The following is a 22837-nucleotide window of genomic DNA, read 5'->3' as shown; positions in this document are numbered from 1 at the left end:
TCTCATAATACCCAACCATTACAGTTTTAGAGACTTAAGGAGCAGTCCAGAAAGAAAGGCCCAAAAAAGACTACAGTTACCAGTTATTTTAAAGAGTTATACAACCAACCTACCCTATACTATTCACATGAACCATTAAGAGAACATCTAGCCAAGAAGGCAAAAGACACATTTTCCTATCACAATATATAAGTTGTGAAGAACAGCATTTGCTGGCACTGACTGTGTATTAGCTGAAACAAGTGCATCCACAGAACTGAGCACTAGACGATCCATACAATGCTGACCCTGGTTGGGGATTGATCACATTGTTTGTGCTTACTGGGCCAAAGTGGACCCGGAGGCTAGTCAAAACAGATATGCTGACCTTTCCAAGTAGTTTAGCCAATATAAACACCAAAGACATGCATCAGGAGGAACCGAGCTTTTGGCAACTATGTCAATATAACTAGACATGTCATACTGTTGAGAGACATGTCATACTGTTGAGAGACATGTCATTCTGTTGAGAGAGATGTTTTGTTATTTGAAAGACCAATACTAAATGGCCTATGACAGGATAAAAGTGCCCCCTCAGGTGTAATGTGGTCTTCCCTGGCAACATTAATGTTAGCTGGCCATTTGAACACCATGATGCATTAACAAAAGCCTCCACTGACAAAACTACTGATGGTTGTACATAAGCAAAGCCTTAATAGAATAAAAGTAGACATTTTTGTTTATATACTTTAATTTCATATACTGCATTTTGTCAAACACATTTCATACAAAGAGAAGCTAATAGTTAGTTGGCGAGTGCACTTAAAAGGATAATACTGTCAAATAGTGAAAGTGACTTCATAACATTACATTCTCTGGGCAGACACATTTAATTTGCTCAAGTACCCTCATATTAACTTTATACAATAAGAACTGCAATTTTCTATACTGTATAACATTACAATGCTCTTTTTAAGAATACTTGACTTTGTTAGTGATACATTTGATCCCTCCAAAACATTTCAAAGACAATATAAAACGTGTTGCTGTGGTGTCTTGTTTGTTTCTGACAGCTCCTACAGTAAAATGTTGAAGATTTATATACTTATTTTCAGTCAATAGTTGTTTTCTGCTACATTGAGATTTACTGTCTAAACCACACAGTTCCAGACAAAATGTCTCAAACGCACTTTGTACTGTAGTAACAATCCTCTCTTACACAACAATTATTTATTTACTGCAATCACTTCTCTGTGTGCCTAACAGATGTATTTACTACCACCCACAGTTTATTTATTGGCTGTGGGTAAATGAAGAACACATGTAGAAAGCACTAACCTTTGGTTGTTTGTCTTGAGATATGTTCCTATTTAATTACAATATGACTTAATAATTCAATAATAACGGCTTTGCTTCATTTCAACAACAAAAGAGGATTTTTCAGTCCTAATAAAATCAAACTGTTTGTAACAGTTATCCTAAGAAAGGGTCCTTCTTTGAAAGGAGGTTGAAAACCTGGCAGCATATTATTTTAAACCTACCTGTACACGCTAGTGATACAATCTCACTGAACCCCTCAAAAACAGGTGGCATTTGTCAGATGTGTGTGGTAAAGCATGTTTGGTGGATCTGACTTGGATTCCACTAGGAACAAGCCCTACAATGTAACAATATTCCAGGACACAAAACATTCTTGAATGAGGCCCAGTGTCTCTTATAATGGTAGGTGTATTGGGCTGAGCTCAAAGACAATGCCAGCATGGGTTATGATGACTATCGTGTCTGGGGATATTCAGGGGGCCAATATGGCCAAATATGGTACACTTTGAAAAAGCATGAATCATCCTAGAGTTTTAGCTAAATGTAACACTGAAATAGCATTTAACATCCCATTTAAAAAAAACTGCTGATATGATAATGGCCATTTACTTCATGTCTTGTCATCTAAAACATCCTTTCGATTTTACAACCAAGTTTGTTACACTCAAATGTACACAGTAATGTCTGTGATGCATTGTTCTATATATTTCAAAGCTCAGTTCTGTCTGTTCATCATGTCACTTTATACAGTGGTCATTACTTTCAATGAGCCAGTGCGGAAGCGCAGGATCTTCTTCTTAAGGGCATGTGAGGCCTTAATCTTGACAAAAGCCTTGGGCTGCAGAGGTGCCCCTGGTTGGGCAGAGGGTGATGGGACGGAAAGTTGTGGGGGTAGTTGTTGTGGCCAAACCAGACCACCACTCTCATCTGAGTCACTGGACAAAGTACTGGAATCAGGAGAGTCTGCCTCGCTCATGCTGGACTCAGACTCTCCCTGACGGGGGTGAGGGTAGCCCTCTGTAGGCGGACACAGCGGCACTAGGTCCCTCTCTATCTGGTACTCCATGTGCTGATGATGGTGGGAGTGGGGAGGGGGTGGGTAGACATGCGCTGCATGAGTGGGGCGAGATTTGCGCATTCGCCTTGCACAATGGTCCCTTTGGTTTGAAGCTGAAGAGCCTTGCATGGGTGCCTGCATGGGTGGCTGCTCAGCCTCGTCTTGGCTGAGTTCCAGGGTGGACTGCCAGCGCCGACAGCCCCCCCCTCCTTGCTGTTGTTTCTTGCTCCTTGATTGACTGCGGCTTCCCCTTCCACCACTTCCACTTCCTCCACCGTCCCTCTCCACTGTGTTGTACTTGCGTTCTGGAACCCTTTGCAGGCTGTTCTCTGACTGAGACCTACATGCCTTCTTCCCTGGCTTCCTGCTGGCCCCATTTCTGTCTTCATTCGAGCGACACTTCTTTGGGCCCGCTCTAGATCTGGACGGTTGAATCTGGGATGCTGTGGGTGGCTGCTCTTGATGATCATGGCTTCTTTCTGGAGAATAGGTGGTTCGATTGGGTTTAGGCACCACGGACGCCTTATGGGGGTTTGAATGATGATGGGCATACGCTCTGGTGGAGGCTCGGCAAGGCTGGGCTGGGATATACTCTGCATTGACCAGCTGCTCATCAGGTGGCTGATGAGGCTTTGAAAGAGCTGGAGGAGAAGGGTAGTTGTGAAAATGTTGCGGTGACTCGGGTTCGCTGTTGCTGGAGTCTGGGTGGGGCTGAAGCACTCTGCAGGCTGGATAGTCCAGCAATGTTGAGCGGGTGATGTTAATCATGGATGTCTGTCTTGACCTGTGATAAAGTCCTGGTTGATGCTGGATACTGGGCTGTAGATGCTGGTGGTACGGGGGTGGGGCATCTTCAGTAAACCCTGTCCCTAGGTAAGGCTCCTGGTCGAAGTTATGGCAATCCTGTGGAGCTTCTGTACTCTGGGATGGAGAAGTGATCTCTTGAACAGACACCTGCTTCGCTGAATGTTGCTCCTTATTGCGGCATAAACTACTCTGCCTCACCACACTAGCAGCTCGGGGATCATGGGCCAGACTGGTTCGGGGTTTTGAGGAGCGCAAGGGTAGAACTCGGCGTTGGACCAATCCAAATATATAGGTCTCAACCTTTTGTGCTTGTTGATAATCTTCCTGACTCGGGTCAACATCCTTCATCTGCCCCAGAGCATCATTAACCATGGCCCATCTTGATGAGTCTGGCAGCCATGTCTCCCCCCTCTCTGTCTCCCCTGTCCCCTCAGGTGCTGATAGGGATCGAGGGACCAAAGGATGGTAATTTGATTGAGGAGATCCATTTTTACGGGCTGCAAGAACCTCTCCTGGTAAACAGAGAAAAGGCAAAGAAAGTTAGCAGAATCATCCTTCCTTTTAAAATCACCTTTATTCATTTGAGGGGGGGTTCAGTTATCCACTCTGGTGTTATTTACGGCCCAAAATAGACACACACATGCACAAACAGGACCGATAGCATGCACTAATGGAGAGGTGGCTGAGTGAAGGAGCCGTTAGGGGTTTGGTGCCTTGCTCAAGGACACATGGGCAATGCCCAGGACTCCACGACAGTCTGTACAAAACACATAAACATATGACTACTTTAATTGGAAGGCAAATCTGTATCAACCTGGTACTTCTACACATTGATGAATCATAACTTCATATACAGTATTCTTTCTTGAGAGGAAGTTTGGTATTTCAATTTAAATTATGGAGGGAGAAATCCAATAACAACAACAAACCTTCAAACGAAGCATGATGAGTTTTTATTTATTTAAATTATATTTTTTATTCTACTACTATATACACATTTTCTGACTCATCAAAAGTGGATGCCTTCATTTGCATTTACAAATGATGTATTTGTGATTAAAGATGCAATGTGTGGTTCCGAGCCACCCGCTTCAGAGAAATAGTGGGCAGCATTTCACTTCAATTAGTATCTGCAAACAAATGAATACATTTCAAGTCATCAATTGTTTACAGGAAGGGCACAAATATGCACACCTCTAATAAAGTGCTAAAACTAAGAGAGCCAGTCAATATTTTCTAATCTTCAGATGTGGCGCGTGGGCCTTGTGTGTTTCCCTTGAATTGACTTTTACCAGTGGCTGTATGCTCCATGCTTTATGTTAGTTTGTTTATTGTATTATTGTGGAGGCATGCCTATTTCAGTACATATATCTGCAATGCAATACATACACGTCTTGGACCTCTTTACATTTGGTTGATAACGATCTTACACATTGCACCTTTAACCTACAAAAACATGCAACACTGACCCTGGGCTAAAGTTTCAATATGACATGATGTACCAGTTTCATGAATACTATTTTAGTTCTGTTCCAAACATAATAGCCGAAGACTCTTCACTTGCTAGTTGCTACACAGGAGAAATACATTTTCTTTCAGAATTCCCAAACAAATGTTTGAGAATGTTCTTTGTATGCCAAGCAGACACGGGAGAAGTTTCATTATGGTCGTGCAGAATGAGATGACTGCTTCTGTGGTACAACAGACAGCATTGTTTGTCGTTTTAAATCCCAATGTGCTCAGATATGGGTCTCATCTTCTTCACCGACATGAATTATGGGCTTAGATGTGGTGAAACTTCAGTGAGGGAGGACACTTAGCCACTGAGGATGTGTCATATATTTGTCTGCTTGATGTTTGTTTACCAGGCACTAAACTGCATCCATAATAACCCCAGTGTCTACAGCATTGAGCTCAGGCAGACTTTTTAATTAAAGCATTAGACAAAAAAGAGTATATATAATAATCCATTAAGAAATGAAGGAGATTTGTTTTCTCTATTCTGCACACAGAGACAATAGACTACGCAATGCACACCATTGATTTATGTAACAGTTACAAAGTATAGAAGACAATTTTGCTATGTTGTATGTCTGTACAGAGGAAAAATAAACTCTTGGCTAACTGGCACCTTTACAATATTGTATATTAATGTGCACTGCCCATGGTAAATAAATACATACAAATAATTAAATAAGCTTAGGTAGTGTCCATCATCAAAATTGCATGTATTTTTCACTAGAAACATCTTTCAGGGAGAAGCAAAGGTGGTTATTTTTACCTGAAATCAGTTGGCTTTCCTCCCGTGGGTCAGTAGGGGAACCTGTTGAGTGGGCCCCCGTGCTGACCTTCAGCTCTGCCACCTGCTGCTCTAAAGACGCCTTCATACCCCACTGCAGACTGCTCTGAAATACACAGAGACAGACAGGTCAGTAGATTGTATTGAGAAGGGGTGGAATGCACAAAGGCATGATCAAAACAGAGCACACACAAAAAGAACAAAAACATGTTTGTGTTTGGCAGGCCCTTTATTTTCTACTTTTATATCAGTGCTTTATGCTTCAAGACACATTCAGTTTTATTACAGTATAAGTGTTATCCAATAGCATCATTTAAACTTTCAGGGGAATAGTCATTATGGCTGCAGAAACTCACATCCTCACTTCCATTAAGCAGGTCAAGCTGATCGGTTCACATTTGAAATTGTGTACTGCATTTGATGAAAATGTTACTTTTTTGAAAGGCTTTGGCCAACAAGTATTGGAGTCAATTATGATTTGACTGCACTCAAGTGTTTTCATGCAGCTTTCTCATCGTCATTGTGTACACAATGTGATGCTCATTTTGGATTTCATGTTATTACGATTTAATGAGTAAGTAACATCTTACCTGTGTAGTTGGATTTTTCCAAAGGTCTGAGCATTATTTCTATATATCCTAATACGCAGTGACCCAACTTACACTTTTTGACCTAATCTATTAATTTTGGCTTTCCGGGGTTTTCCCTTTCCTGTAGGGTTCTAGACGTTTCAGCGCATGTAAATGGTCTGCAAAGACTAAAATCCCTGTGTTCCCTCCAGAGGGAGTTTCTCTCCCCCCTGCCTGAACACCTCCATTGGACTCCTTTGTTTACTTCAATAACATAGTGACATCACTACAGTATGTAACACTCGCACTTCCATTGGCTAGTGCTCCAACACATTGTAAGTAATAGGCTATGTGTGGGACATCTCTAAGCTGTTGACCAATCACAACAGAGCCGGCCAGCTAACCAATCAGAGCAGACTGGGCTCTGGTTTCAGACAGAGGGTGAAAAGAGGTGCTGCAGCACAGGCAGTATGAGAACAATAAAGAGCTTTTTGAACATTAAAGAATGGAGACGTGTTCCAGTAGAGACACTACATACTGATATGAACCTGAAAGTGAGCAGAATATGTCCTCTTCAAAAGAACACCAAATCCAAATTGCAACATATAGCCTATGTGAAAACACTTCAAATCCACAATCATTTGGAGTGTGGATACCACTCCCTGCTCCTCTCCCAGGATGAGAGGTAGAGACACAGAGAGCAACAACCTTCACATTCACAGACAGCTATGACCACAAGCACTTATTATCACAACACTGGAACAATAACATGCCAACCATCAGCGCCCCCCACCCTCCCTACCCCCAGCCAGCACCCCCCGCCTGTCTGAACAACATTGCACAGTGACAGAGAAGAGAAGTCATCACCATATAGGTACTAAATATAGGTACTAAAAACTTTCATGATAAATGTCACTGCATGAATTATGTTTTACTCAAAACAAAGACAAATATAGGCAGACTCCTGAGACACAGGAGATGGTCAGCTGATTTCTGGAGCAGCCCTCACATGTTTAACCAAACCCACATGTTTCACATTTGAGACACTTCTACAAATTCCAGACCTGCTTATCGCAGAAAGTCCATCAAATGCCAACATCTGGATTACTAATAAAGTCTGTTTAGTTGTACCTTCAGATAAAACATTGGTTTTAAACCCACTATGACTAATGGAGTAACACTGTACAACTACTGCAGTTAAACTTTATTTGATAGTGTAGCTACTATTTGTCAAACATGATACACCTCAGGAACCCCCTGCAGGGTATAAAAACATCATTAACGTTATATACTTTAGTGGGGAAACGTCTGTCCTACTTATGTTTTCCATGGCCGTCTATAAAAGTCTGTAAACCAGAGTCATGAAGCTGCCAAAACACTGAGACTGTGAGAAGTCTTCTCTCTGCGTCCCCCACTGATGACACACACTCACAGAGCAACAGCTGTATTTCAAGAGAGAAAAACCAGCTACAATTCATTATGAACATAATGTTAGTCAACACACAGCTGGTGAGGTTTGTTTTAGCCTCCTTATTATAAACAAGTGACTGCTATGTCACAGTTTTATACAATTATTTCTAACATTATATGTCACAAATGTTATATCTTCAAGCTTAAAGGGGTTCTATGATGCTCCTTTTGAGGTTCATGTTTGTATTTAATGCCTCTTCTGTGACATAATTTCCATAATTTAATGTTCAAAAAGCTCTTTCTTTCAGGGAAACTCCCTCTGCAAGGAACACTGTGATTTTAGTCTTTGCACACCATTTACATGCATTAAAACCTATGGAAAACAGTACAGGAGAGGGAAAACCCCCAAAAGCAGAATAGGGCCCCTTTAAAGGTTACACAATTGGCCTGTGGCTATATTAAACATTTTACTTTTTAGTGGAGGGGGGGTGGCAAATTACATTTTGAATGAAGAATTCCTTTAAACTAATTTTGAGCTCATTTGAAAAACAAATAAATAAAAAATATATGTACTCTCATTGAGGTAATTTTCCAATTGCCCAGGCATTATATTAATTTTTCCAATTGCCCAGGCATTATATTAATTTTTCTCTTTCTCTACAACTTTTAATATAGCTTGGAACTTGAAAATCGAGGTCTGGTTATTTTCTTAGAAGCACACCTCATGAATGTTTCTACTGGAGAGCAGTTCATTACATGTTCCACCACCCATCAATAACACAGAGGAAAGGCCAGTACAGGGCATGATATTGTGAGGCATTTTCTTGTTTAGTTTCCATAATACGTCACTATTTAATAATAATGACTGCATCATGCATGTATTGATGTTAAACACTAGAACAGTAGAGACCACCCTCGACTCTGCTTTATGTTGCATCATCTCCATCATTATCAACATCGGAGTGTGAGAAAGAGGCAGAGAGAGCGCTCTCACACTGTGAATTTATTGGAAATTGGGAGCTTCCAATGAGTTTTTGGTAGGGTCGTTTTTACGCTGTATTTAATGCACCACATTATAATATCCTGCGGGAGGAAAATGCACCAGCTGAACCAAAATAACCAAATTCCAGACATGAATTCTCCTTACACAAACAGATGGACTGTCTGCACTGACATGCGCTGTTTGCTTCACAGAATGTGAATCTGAACCCCTCCAGACTCAGCTAACAGGTATCACAACATAACAGCCTCTAAATGATCCACTGGATGCCTTGCAGTAGATCAAATCTATACATGTGTACAGAGGAATCTCTTTCCACATAATCACATCTGCCTACTCGCTTCAGGAAATGGATTACTGTGCTGTAGGAAAGTTCCAGTAAGAAGTGGGGGCGAAGAAGTGATTCCAAGTTTTAGTCCCAATCCAAACACCTCTGAGACAAGCGTAAAGTTGGTTAGCAGAAGCAAGATGTTAGACTGGATAATAAGAGAGCCCACACTGAGAGTCAAACCTCTGGCCCTGGTTTATCATTGGCTCTGGGGCTCTTAACTTACATTTTGTATATACTGTATGCTCACTCTGTAGACTTGATGTTAAAGAAAGACGTCAGCATTACGTATATGGAGCAAATCAAGTCCTGTCAAATGTAATGTTTTTTGATCTTGTGTGCACAAGATTATACCTTGTTTCCAAAGGTAAACGTAACCTGTGGAAACAAGAAAAAGAAAACATCACATTTCGGGACTTTAGGGGTTCCAGAGCATCATCTCAAGAGGGACAACATAATAACTTGCAAGCTAAGAGGAAAGATCTTTCCCGTGATATTTAGCTAGGCCTGCAGGGATTATAATAAAGGTTGACATCGAATACATGATGAAAGAATATTTGACTGACTCTGGGAAAATACAATTAAATTACTGAAATAAAAAAAAGGTAAATAACTGTAACTGACACAATTAAATAAATCATGTATAGTCTATTATGCCTATCTCTAAAGTAATTATAAAAATATGTTTTTTAAGACAGGATTTAAAGTGGGAGGCATATGGTAGGGCTGGTTATGTTGGTAGAAATGGTCTGGTAGAATACTGCTGGCACCACTTGGAGTTTGACTTGTATGTAGGCATAATGTTTTGTCAAATGTAAAGAAGAATCAAAACGGTCATCCCCAAATGACTGTATGGAGAGGACGGGCTCTGGCTATACTACTGGTGGAATTTGCAAGAACAAAAATGAGGAACCCTCTCTTGCTTAAATGAAGCTGGAGAAAATGTTTGGCAATTCAGCATTTCTCGAGGTACCTTAAAAAAGAACCTCAGCTTCTAGAGGTGTCTGTCATCAGCAAAGCCATTCAAAGATATGTGGGAATCTCTACACAATCCCAAAAATAAACAGGGATTCAATTTGAACCTTGGGGTACACCAAAGCAAATGGAGCATAGGCGTCAAGCCTCAAGTCCTCATTTCTATGCCTTAAGTTTGACTCGAGTCCATGTCTCGAGTTCCAAGTTTAAAAACGACACAGCATTAAACTGAAGACCACCATAATGTATGGTTCCTTGAGAGCCAACAGTCAACAATAAGTCCATAGCGGTGATTTTGGCATAAGAATTGATTTAATTCTTTTGGGTGAGTTCATCAATGGGCACGTCTCCAAAGACTTGATATATTAACTTGAGGCATGCAGTTCACATACATTGCGTTTTAGAGCTCACATGCATCATATTTGGAAAACACTTGAATATAACAGATAACAGAGAGCATAAGTGCTACAAAGCTAAGAGTGAAACAAAAGATCTGTATCTCCAGGAGTATGCTAGTTTTGGAACAAATCCAAAAGCCTTTGCATCTGAGCATAATTGCACCCACTTCTCATTTAAAAAAAGTTGGAGTTATAGCAATATAATAAATCTCATAAAGCTGCCTTTTTTGCACATTTCACTCAAAGAATATTAACTACAAATGGAAGAAGTTTGACATGGAGATCTCTTTCCTTGAAGATTAGTTAGTTTCCCTGGTGTGTCTAGTTATCTGATTGTGTTCACCTGTGGCCCTTGTGTTTCTCCTCCCCTGCCCGGCTGTTTCTCGTCTTGTGATTACCCCTCCCTGTATTTAGTCTTGTCTCTTCCTGTGTTCAGTGTTGGTTCTTCTTTTGTTTGTGACTGAGTTCACCGGTGAGTGTTCTGTTTTGTCCAAGTTATTATTTTATCCTTGAAATAAAGGCAATATCAGTGTAATCTGCATTTGGGTCCTGTTTCCTTCACTCAACCGCAACAACTCTTCAACATGTGTGTGTGTGTGTGTGTGTGTGTGTGTGTGTGTGTGTGTGTGTGTGTGTGTGTGTCTGTGTGTGTGTGTGTGTGTGTGTGTGTGTGTGTGTGTGGGCGTGCGTGCGTGCGCGCACATGTCTGTGCATGCAGAATTAAGCTGGCTTTATGTCAGGCATCCACTGTATAAAGGGGATGTGTGTGGGTTTAAGCGGCTACTTATGTGAGACCACTCTGGCTCAATGGTTGCTTGTTTCCACACACACACACACACACACACACACACACACACACACACACACACACACACACACACACGCACACACACACACACTCATGTCCTTGCATAGACAGACACCCAGTCATGCATGAATGCACACGCACAAGTGTGCCCGCGGGTACACACCTTCAGTAATACTGCCGCCTTGAGCTGTAAAGCTGACAGTCACACTTTCACTGGTCACAGAGGTCAAACTCTAAAGCATTCGTATGACTGCGTCCCCGACAATTAACACTGTATAGTCTGTATGACGTCAGCTTACTTGACTATAACAAAGTCATACTTGGCAAGGACGTCCGTTTGGGTGTAGAGTTTGTAATGTTTTCCATCCTCTGCTCAAAGTGTATTTTTGTGTGATAAATGAACAATATTCACTCTGGCTTGATGCTGCTGTGTTAACTGAAACCATGATCAGAACTGAAGTACACTTCTTGTATTCATTACATCGACATTGCTGACTGACAACACCTGTATGTGACCATCCTCTTCACACAAATAATGAACATAATATGCATTCCACAAACACAAGCTCTGTCTTTTCACAGGAATGCATTTGGCAACAGATTTGATTTGTCGAAATGTGATTATGCATTGTGATGTTTAGACAAGTCTAGCCAAGATAGATGCATTTTAGGAATTAATTGAGCCACAACATATTTCATACAGGCTACTTTTATTGTGTATGTAGGGGTGTAAGGAGTGATTTTGCACTAAACCTGACTTTTCATTTTGTAGGCGTGCTCCACTGAACTCTCCCACAATTCAATTTGAAATGTAAATCGAGACATACGCCTGTTTGAAACATGAGTGCAGATGAATAGATAAACCGCTTGAGAGTGTGTGTGAGTGTGTGGTTGGGTGTGGGGGTAGGAATGCTTTTTGAGAAGGCTGTCTCAATGAAAGGTCATTTCACAGTGGTGGACTCTCATTTATGCAGAACAATATAAGTGTGTGTACTGATAAGCAGGCACCTTGAACATTAGACTCCAAATCTAAAAATCATTTAAAAAGGTTTGAATTGCTGTCACAATGACATGAATGAGATACAGGATGGAGAGGTAAAGATGGGATGGATAGCAGAAAGGCTCTCCCTTCTAGGTTGGGGGATTAGAAAAAAAACCGAACCAGGAAACACGGATTAATGGGAGTGATGTTTCAAAGGAGTTCAAACAAACAGAGACGGACTAAAAAACAAAGAGTCCCCCTGCAGCCACCTTAAAAAACATTCAGTCTTATTTCCTGTGATCAATAATGTAAACCCTTACCCTGCAAAGTTAAACTGCTTAAACACTAAGTGTTCACATGTTCTGTCTGCACCCTTTATCGCCCACACAACACACACACACACAGTTTACATGCACACCAGTTTTTGAATATTGCGAAGTTCTAAATAAAGGTACTACTATACTTTTAAGAACCAACCACATCATACAAAGTGTGATGGTTTGGAGGATGTGCAGTAGCCTATGTATGTCAGAAATAGCAAGCTGGAGGAAGTCTGCTGATCTTATCTCGTATCTCAAGCTAAGCTACATGTGATGTTAATCACACTCTGAAAGTTATATATAAGGCTTGAGAAACTTATTTTGTTCTCCAATTAGAAACAGAAGTGTGATGACTTCAACAGTTTCCATAACCTTAGCTTTAATCGTGTAACTGTGTTACTCTGTGCCTGTGACTGGAGGCTTGCATCATAAGAAAGGTTCTCTATGTGTTGAGTGCTTGTTTTATTTTGCAGCTAACTAACTTAGTCAAAGCACCAATGATGTGTCTCAATTGTGATGCTTCTGTACACACTAGCTAACTTGCTATTTAGCTAACAGTTGGTACCAAATCATTACTGACTGCTCAATCAACCCTATGAAACTAACGGTGGCTTCTTTTCAACACCAGTATAATGTTTCTGAAATAGTGGAAAACCTCAACATGTATAACTTTTATAGTGCTATGCTGACAGGAGCAGCTGCAATCACTGCTGGTCACGTGACTTCCAATGCAACGTTGGCGACAGAGTGTGTGAAGTGTCCGTTCCGAACTCAGATTGTTTTACGTTATGAGTGCAACATCGGTGTATTCTAAGTACAAGGCATTTCGCCACACTTTACAATGTATGTACTCAATTTGACATTAAGCAGCACCATGATGCCATTTGTGAAGTCCTGAATTTGTAGCTGTGGTCTCCAATATTTAGTTTGCTCTTGTTAGTAAGTAACGGTTGGGTAGCATTTAGTCCAAAGTTACATAGTGAAATCAGTTTGGGCTATGTTGTTGAAGTACACTAAAAAGTAACAAGTGTCGGCACTAAGATCTACTTTCCTTCACTTTCTTATCAGTCAATTAATTAAATGTAACTAAGTTCTGAGGACTGGATCTTGTAACTTCTTTAAAGACCTTGCACCATCAGTTTTTTACAACTCCCAGTTCAGCTTTCTTATCTTAAAGAAAGACACAGGTATTATATATAATATATGCAAAATGTAACTTGAAAGGAAATATAAGTGCCATTAATTTTATTAAATCACGCACTGGGAATGGCTGAAAGCTTATTTTCAAAGTCAACTTGGAATGTTTGCCACTAATACAGCTCTGTTTTAAACCAGATGTGAAGGGACCCTAACACTGGGCCAAAAACGGTTCTCGGTTTCCTGGATAGTATCTTCAGATGGCAAACAAGCATGAAAATGAAACATCCATGGTCCAGCTCAGGTTTCACGGGGAGGTTAAGGGGCATTTGGCAGCTGGTGTTGCCCTATACATATAAATATATATTTCAGCTGGAACTACTGTAGCACAGTCAGAGGACTTGAGGAGGATACAGCTAATCCAGGATCAGGACCAACGCTGCCAAGGATCCATTCACTGACTGCTTTTCAACTGCTCTGAGGTTATTAGAGTCAGAAGGAGATGCTTAAGAACTCAATCTACTCAAATTAGTTGATCCTTCTTGGAAACAAATATTGATTATTGCAGGAAATCGCCCTCAGTATCCTGCAGAGGTCGCCGTCATTTCCTTTCTCTTGATTAAAGCCAGACAGTGAACACATACTGGGGCTTACTTTCGGATGTATTGATCCTGTGACTCTTTTTCTTTAATCACATAAGAAATGAATTGTAATGTGAGTGTGACTGATATATATGTTTTCCATTCCAAGAACAAATTAGATTACATGTGTTATCTTGTGTCTACTGGAATCAATTCAAATAGTCCCATTTGTCCTGAGTGTTGTTGCTTATTTTACGTGGATCAGGTGGTTTATACTTGACATGTGCTATGCTTATTTTAAAAAAAATGTATACAAACACTTTCCAACATTGTTTACGAGTTAACTGTACTACATAAGGAATGTGACAGAGCAATATCATTGAGAGTTCTGCTTGACCTGTGGAAATGGCATGCGCTCACCCATTGGCTAAGCAGTCTGTACATCCGTTTGTATTTTCTGGTTTCGATGTTTCCTAAATTCTCTTTACATTCCTCTCAGCACCGCCCGCCAACCATAGCAAGGTTTTTGAGGCAATTCAATCTGTCCTGCATCACGGATTGGAAATAAGCTTTCGGCTTTATTGTGTTTTTATCCCCAACAGTTTGATTGTATTTTGGGCCTGCAGGATTTCTATCTTTGTTTTGCATTCACCATCTTCACCTCGAACAACAACATGAGAAAGATTAGTAACAAAAGCTTGCAACATTTCTATGTTATTAAAGAAAGATGTTGGTGCAATGAGGAGACCTAGGATGGGCTCTGGGCTATTGTGTCCCAGCTCCTAGTCATGCATTGTTTTCCCTTGACACCCCTGAAGCTGCACAGCTGTGACTTTAAGCAACCAAGTGGTAGTTTTTGTTTTGGAGACCTCACAAGTGACCTGCCAGCTCAGTGAAGACCCCCCAGGCCCACCCCTCTACCCCATTGCAGCCCAAACAGCTACAGACATGCTACTGTGTTTGCCCAATTCAGCAAGGTGCGAAACGTAAGCAAAACAAATCCATTAGAGTTGAGAATGTTTGTGTTGGCTTCAGTGACACGTTGGTCACAGCTGCAAAGCTCTCCACTGAGACTTACTGTATGATAGATGACAGTACAAACACACACTCTGTCAACAAATACACACCGTACCAAATGTACCTCATGCACTCCCAGGAAAGACTTTAACTGATGGCTGCAGGAGCATTTGGTGGATTGATGCCTTGCTCAAGGGGAATTAATCTGCGGCTGTTGTTGAAGGGGAGAGTGTTACTGCTCACTCTCTTGATGTTTTGTCAGCAGCTCTGCTAATCAAAGAAGCAACTCCACACTGACAATAAGATAAGATTTCCCTATCAAACAGCACATCATTCATTTTAAGTCCTTTAAGATGTCACCTCACCTAACTGCAAGAACATTAGTTTAAACGTCCTGATCATCAACCTTACTTACTGCAAAGGAGGTTATATTTTTGGCTTGGCTTGAGGAATGTATTTCTTTCATTAACATCGCCATATAAGGCTTTTGGGCTGAGGTCACTGGTGGAAAATGTATTCAGATCCTCTACTAATGTAAAATAGCAATACATAATTGTAAAAGTAAAAAAGTTTCAGTTTCAAAATATACTAAAAGTACTCGTTATGTGTAAAAACAGATGTTAAATTATGATTATTGATGCATGGATATGTTTATCACAGCTGAAAATATGGAGCTAATTCTTATTATACTGCTGCTGGATATCTTAACCTACACTGGTTTTAATGTTTATTTAATTATTGATTTACATTTTTGCAAATAACCTGAACCTGTAAAGTAACTATATACATGCAATGGAGTAAAACATGTTGGCTTCCAAAATGTAGTGGGGGAGGAGCATAAAGTACCATAGAATGAGTTCCTCAAAATTGTAGTTTAGTACAGTACCTCAGTAAATATACTTTGTTACAATAATGGGAAAATGTGTTTGAGACTACGAAACGTTCACTCCAAAAACAATTTTGAAACAGATATAAGCTTGGGCGATCTCATCAGAAATGCTCCGAGCAACGTACAACTTTATTCTTTTTAGCATCCAGGTTGTTACCATGTTAGAACTTAAAGCTAATAAACACGAAGTCGAGAGAACGACTTCCCAACTCTCAGGTAATGGGACCACCCAAGGGGCATTTGAATGCCCCATTGGCCTTGGTGGAGTTCTGTGCTCCCTGAGTGCCGTTCTGGTTATCAATGTCTTTATTTGATTATGCAGAGCGTGCACACACACACACACACACACACACACACACACACACACACACACACGCACACGCACACGCACACGCGCACACACACGCACGCACGCGCACGCACGCGCGCATGCACGCACGCACGCATGCACACACACACACACACACACACACACACACACACACACACACACACACACACACACACACACACACACACACACACACACACACACACACACATACTGAAGGTTATGCTGCCTCCACAGCTGCTGTCAGCTGTCACATGGCTGTCAGCAGCTCTTGCTGACGAATACATACACAGCCTCTCTCTCATACACACACACAGACACACATTCTTTCTCACGACTCTGTTTATCCTGCATCACTCTCTGCCCCTTCACCTCTTTATATATCTCCTCCACACACTAATGAATACACACACACACACACACACACACACACACACACACACACACACACACACACACACACACACACACACACACACACACACACATGAACTGCTACTGAATAAAGCATATCAAAGTTACCGTATATAATAACCCTGTAGAAGTTCCACGTTCCACTGGTCTGCAGTGAGTTATGTCATATGAAACCCTCAGACTGGCGGTTGAAGCACATGCCATATGCAGCAATATCAACAAGGGGACCAAGTGAGCAGTGTGTCAGTGCAGCTCATTGAGTGTATATAAACATTGACACACATACCAAACCAAAAATGTGCTCCAAAATAATTATTTACACTTGAGCATAATCCTATGATGAAGGATACTTTATACCCTCAGAACAACACTGGTGGAGTCTAATTGTGGTCGATTGAATTATGGCAAGGGAAATGTATGTGACATTTATAGAACTTAGTTGGAGTTAAGTTTAAAAATAAAAAAATATTATGGGATGCTAATTATTTGTTATTTAGCTACCATTCTCAGTAAAAACTGAAAAGTTTACTTTAATTCAATGTATGTCAACAAAGACCTTCTTGAAAGAGATAATATTGAGTTGTCCCTATTTAAACTTAATATTATTGCTAGTAGTGAATTCTGTTGGAATACATTTAATTAAAGTCAACGTTTCAGCTTTTGCAGTATAAGAATCCAACAATTAACAAGAGGGAGTGAAGAGATTCTCTACTGGAAACCCATCAGTCAATCAGACCCTCTGATTGATGGGAACAATCACAGAGGGAGAATAACTTTAAGTAGGAACTGAGAAACACTGAGTGTAATGGTGAATACAGGTCTGAAGCAGAACCGGCCTGAGAAATGATTAAAGATCTTCAGTCATGGCTGAGAACTTGAGTGTGTTGGAAACCACCGAGGGTCTCAGAGGGAGTATCGCAGCCCGATGACCAGATCTCTTTCCAGATCTCTTCCCAGACTCTCTGACTGTGGCTAGCTTCTTTGAACATTTATTACTTAGTAAATAGGTTTTGGCAGCTTCAAGTTTTTTTCAACAGTCTGAATGATTTCATCAGAGTGCAGTGACTTCCTGCAGACTCTGCTGCTACCCTGGCAACCTCACCGTGACAACAAGGCTTCAGCCACTGCTCCCAAGAAAGTAGTTCCAGCAAATACCATGACGCTTTCACATTTCTGTTGTGAACAGATTGTGATCAGATTACACAGATTAGGTACATCATGTTTATCAGTGGGATTCACAGGTTTCCCATGCTTGCAGTCTTTATGCTAAACAAAACATTTTTTTCTTCTTTTTTATTGTATTTTTTATTGAGTCAGGCACAATGAGTTTAGATTTATACAGTCAATATATATATTTTTTTTTTCTCCCCCTCCCGGTCCTAGCTAGTCAATTAAATAACTAAATAAATAGATACATGTATATGTAAAAGTAAAGTAATGAAGAAGATAATATTAAAAGAAAATTAATAGATAAGGAAATAAAGAATAATAACAGTAATACATGTACCCATATACTCACATATGTATACCCACATATACACATACATGTGTGTACATACCCACACACATGTACACATGCACATACATACATGTACATACATAAAAGTCAGAAAAAAAAAAAAGAAGAAATCCATACATTTCTAACTATTCCTTAAAAAACAAACATTTTAGCTTGACATTTAACATTTGTGAGGCTATTAGCCTGATTAAAATTGATGCGGTATGTGTAAACACCAAAGATTTTGTGTGGTTTTCAGATAAAAGATTAATGAATTTAAAGTGGCAACAACTGAATAATAGCCGAAAATGTTCACTGTAGCCTGGAACTGTTCTAATCTCAAATATCTTTATAGACATTTGTAACTGGTGTCAATAGAGCTTCAATAAAACATTTGAAATGTGATGAACACCACTGGATTAAACCTCTGTTTGTTAGATTATAAATAAGGGTTGTGACAAAAATGTTGAACTTTTCTTTCAACTTCACTTTGAAAGTTGTGCATGTTTATTATATCACGCTTGTCTGGCTCTATTTAAGGACTGACTGAATGTTTTCTTCATATTCAACTCTCTCTGGAAAATTGTGATGTAAGTAACCCTAACCTGATGAGCATTACATATAATGCAAGATGAGATCAACGGCTGTAACAGTAAAAAGTCTGCAACCAAAAAGTACTCAAATGATCTGAAATGTAATGTGTCATTGTCAACAAATACCGACATGAGTCATGAACCGTTAGCATCTCTTTGAGACAAACCTCACTCCAATAGAAATCTACCAGCAGCAATATCAGCTGAGCAGAGAAACTGCTCTGGCCCGCTATTCACTCCATCAGCAAAGGGATTGATGGGTCAACAAACACATGACTTTCACCCAGGAGACCCCAGTCTGTGTCCCATGTGAACCCAAGACTCAATGTTGAACTGATTTTAATTATGAACTTAAGTAAAGTAACCCTAACACTAAAACCGACTTTCCCAAATCTCGATATTTTTGTAAACTGACCATGTGTTGCTTGAACCTAAAGGGTCCTGAGAAAACGTCGGTATTTTGGGAAGAAATACTTGTGTATCTAAACAAATAATTCAGTTGATTGTTGTTTCGTGGTCAATCCTGTGCTTGAGCTGTTTTCTGCTTATGCCTTTCGGATTTGTTTATCTTTTAAAGAAGTTATAGCCGTGAAAAATGTTGCAACTGGAACCCTTATCAGATTCAAGTTAATGTATAGTCCAAACACTGGTGGGATCCTAAAGACCTCACAGAAGGAATGCCTTCCATTTCTAGTTTCCTTCAGCTAACAGTTGGAAACCCAGCAGATGTGCAGACGGTCTTAATAATACTGAATCAGATATCCTGTGTCACAGTTTAGGAATTAAACAATGGTCTGAGTAAAAGTCCGGAAAAGATAGATGTGAGAAGGTCAATTACTCACAAGCCCTCTTTTTCTTGACCAAACCACTGCACTTTAATCTCAGTGTTAAAATGTCTTCTATTACTTACAGGACTATAGATTTGCTAATAATGGTTGGGGATTTTTCCTCCAAATTCTCTACATGGATAAAGTCTAAAATGGTTCTGGTGGTAACACAGCATCTGGCTCCTTTTCCCCCTCTACAGTGTTGTTTCTATTTTATTTTTTTGTTGAGAACTGTTTGCTGTAACTGAGCAATCGGAGAGCTGGTTCATGTCCAAATCCCTGTAAAACACACGATGGTGCACTTATGATACTTAAAATATTTATTTGTCAAGAGCCAGACAAAATCCATCCTGTTTCATGTAGCCCGTTCAGTTCATCCTCTTATCGGCTGCATCCCTGTTCAAGAACACATTTGTCTCACTGCTGCAGAGAGCTGATGCAGGCTCGCTGGCCTCAGAGGAAACTGGAGATATCTTACATGATTTTATGTAAAGTGTCTAAGAGCATTCGGAAAAGCGCTATACAAATCCCATTTATTATTATTATTATAACAGCATCAACAGGTCTTTTACACAAGTTAGTTAATTTCAGAAACTGCTGAACATTCCACAGAAATTCAGGTACAGATCCCAAGAGGAAATATCACAGTTCTTTAAAATGTAAAAAATGCTAACGCTGTGACATTCTCACAAAGGTTTCCTGTATGCAAGTATAATATAATAAAACAATATAATAAGACAGTGTTTTCTACAGCGTTACAGTTTGTATCTGCTTTAGTGTCTATTATTCTGATAGTTTGTAATTTTTGCAACAATGTACATTACATTTGGCAAATGCAAAAAATCTGGCAAAAACTGTTGTATCCTGAGGCATGTCGTTTATATTCCGAAGCATCATCTGGTAAAAACATTAAGCAGATGCAACATAGACTCTTTGGCTAAAGTAACTGCCATAGAAAACCTTTCTTTTTTTCTAGCCAATAGTAAGTAACAGTTCATCTAAAAACGCTGATGTTGGTTTTTGAATCCATTTCAAAGAGTTCCAAGAAGTTGGATAGAACTAGAACAAATCCGAAGGAGTGAGGCAGTCTGTAGAAAGTATGACCTCAACTGTTACGGCATTATTTATCCAAACTCAGGGGATATAAATGTCTGGATAATCCATTGTCTTCATCATGGAATGGATAAGGTAATGAGCCTATCCCCAGGTTTTCCCTTACATGGTAATGTGACTTCAGGGGCCCTCCTGACATGGCTTCATATTTGCACACTGAGGTCAATGATAGCCAGGAGGATTTTCTTTTCTTCTAATGTTCCCAATACTCTCAGTGCTTGTTAATCTAATTCAATCGTTAATGTACCATAAGAAGGTCCAGGGACCTGCAGTGTTCCAAGAAGAGACTCAGATCAGAAACATATAACAAAGCCATGACAAATGTAATCTTAAAAAGTCAGCATATAAAGTAATTATAGAAAATAACCCATATGCCAGCCCTCCCCAATACCCGGATCTGTGACTGCAGCAGACACACGGGCCAGGTCACACATGACAACAAACCCTGCTGTCTGCTGATAAGACCGAACCTTATCAGACTGAATGTCTCTAATCATTTCAGGATCCTGTTTCGGGGCCCTTCATGTGCAAAGTTTTCGAAACTGCTGCCATTGCGCACGACAAAACAAACCTACAATTTAGTCAACTTTGCATCTATAAGGATGCACACCGAACTGCCTTTTACTCCAGCAGAAAGCAGGATCTCCTTTACAGCCCATGCAATCTAAAACAGCATCATTTCACAGTTACTCACAGTTTGGAGGCTGAGGTCCTCCGACGCGCTGCCGCTCGGTGCGTCCAGGGCGCAGCGTGCCGACCGCAGGGCTCCCCAAGGCGGACGCCCGGGAACCGGAGAGTCCCCGAGGCAGAGAGCGCTGAGCACCCGGCATTCCTGCCTTTGTTTGAGCAGCTCCAGCTCACACAAACCGGCCAGACTGGCCTCCAGCCTCTCCTTATTCCGACTGCGCTCTGCTTTCATGGGCAGAGAGTATCCTGGGAACAGGACTCCAAAAGAGCCCGGTAGCTTCTGTGAAGACATCCTCCCCTCCAGTTTTACTCTCACTTTTTCCCAACAAAGGGAGGCTGAATAGACCCTCTGGAGTCCTTCACTCTTCTAGCTCTCCGGATCCCGCAGTTGAGCTGCAGCGCTGGGCGTTCAGCGGCTGGACTCACCGCTGGAGACTCGGACCCGTTCTCCTCCTCAAATCTGAGCTACGCTGAAGCACAGTGAAGTTAGTTTGAAGTTGGATATCCGACAGACAGTTACGCTGCACCCAGCAGCGACAGTTCCCCCTCAGTTACATGGGCGCTTCTAGGGGGGGGGGGGGGGCACTGTGCTTGGACCCCCCCTGTGGCCCCCCTTTTTTCAGTAGTGTAATTAAATCAATTGAAAATAAGTTACTGAAACAAATTGTGTTACCAAAACAAATACCAACAACAAATATTAAAGGTGAGGTAGGTAATTTTGGAGAAACCAGCCAGAGTGCGCTAGAATTTGAAAATACACAGCCGGAAAAAATCTGCCACTTCCTTTCAGAGCCCTTCCTCCAACACACACGAACGCGCACATGACCAATGAGGGCACGAGATAAATTTTTGCACAGATGGAAGGCTGACAGGCAGGTAGGCCATCCAGTTACTTTAGCCGGGCCGGCTGAAAGGATTGGTCGTGCTTTTTACAGTACTACGGCTTCCACAGATGAAATTTTTTTGTGGATTTTTTGTCAAAGCACTTAAGATATTCATTGCTATCGGGATGTTAAGAACATTCCATGGAATATAAAAAAAAGTGTATCTCGAGCCGGTTTCTCAAACTTACCCACCCCACCTTTAAGAAATAAAACAATGTTTGGCTGCATAAATTATGTATTTATTACCCCAAACTGCATTAAGGTTGATGGCAAAGTAAGTAACTAAACTAAAATTGTGACTAAATAATTGACACAAACTCTGTTATTAAAAAACCATAATGGTATTTTATTATCTTTTTGTGCGAAATGACTTTATGCAATACTAAACATTTTTGAAATGTTGAACACTGTCTTTGTCTCTCTTGTCACACATGAAATGTGCCCCTCTCATAACATATTATTAAAAGTACACAAAAATTGGCTCACAAGTTATTGAAAAGATATACAAAATGTATAGACATTTTTAATTAAAATATTTGTATAAAACTGGGCAAGCAGTAACAATCATTATGAAGAGTTGTGGTCCATCCATGAATGCAATATTTCTAAACACC

The 22837-nt window shown here is 40.5% G+C and overlaps 1 protein-coding gene across 1 annotated transcript; it reads right to left on the bottom strand.

Annotated features, from left to right (window-relative positions):
* Positions 1 to 712: 712 nt before the first annotated feature.
* LOC307017944 (uncharacterized protein) lies at positions 713 to 22705 on the bottom strand. Its single transcript, XM_079647914.1, has 3 exons — positions 21347 to 22705; positions 5445 to 5568; positions 713 to 3675 (listed from the first exon to the last, which is right to left on the bottom strand). The coding sequence occupies exons 1-3, from the start codon at positions 21629 to 21631 to the stop codon at positions 2042 to 2044; spliced, it is 2043 nt and encodes a 680-aa protein (XP_079504040.1). The 5' UTR covers positions 21632 to 22705; the 3' UTR covers positions 713 to 2041.
* Between the last annotated feature and the right edge of the window lie 132 nt (positions 22706 to 22837).

The sequence above is a fragment of the Notothenia rossii genome (assembly GCF_949606895.1).
Source record: "Notothenia rossii genome assembly, chromosome: 9".
NCBI classification, from domain to species: Eukaryota; Metazoa; Chordata; class Actinopteri; order Perciformes; family Nototheniidae; genus Notothenia; species Notothenia rossii.
Note: the sequence above shows the minus strand (reverse complement) of the source record. Positions and strands in the feature narration are given on the sequence as shown.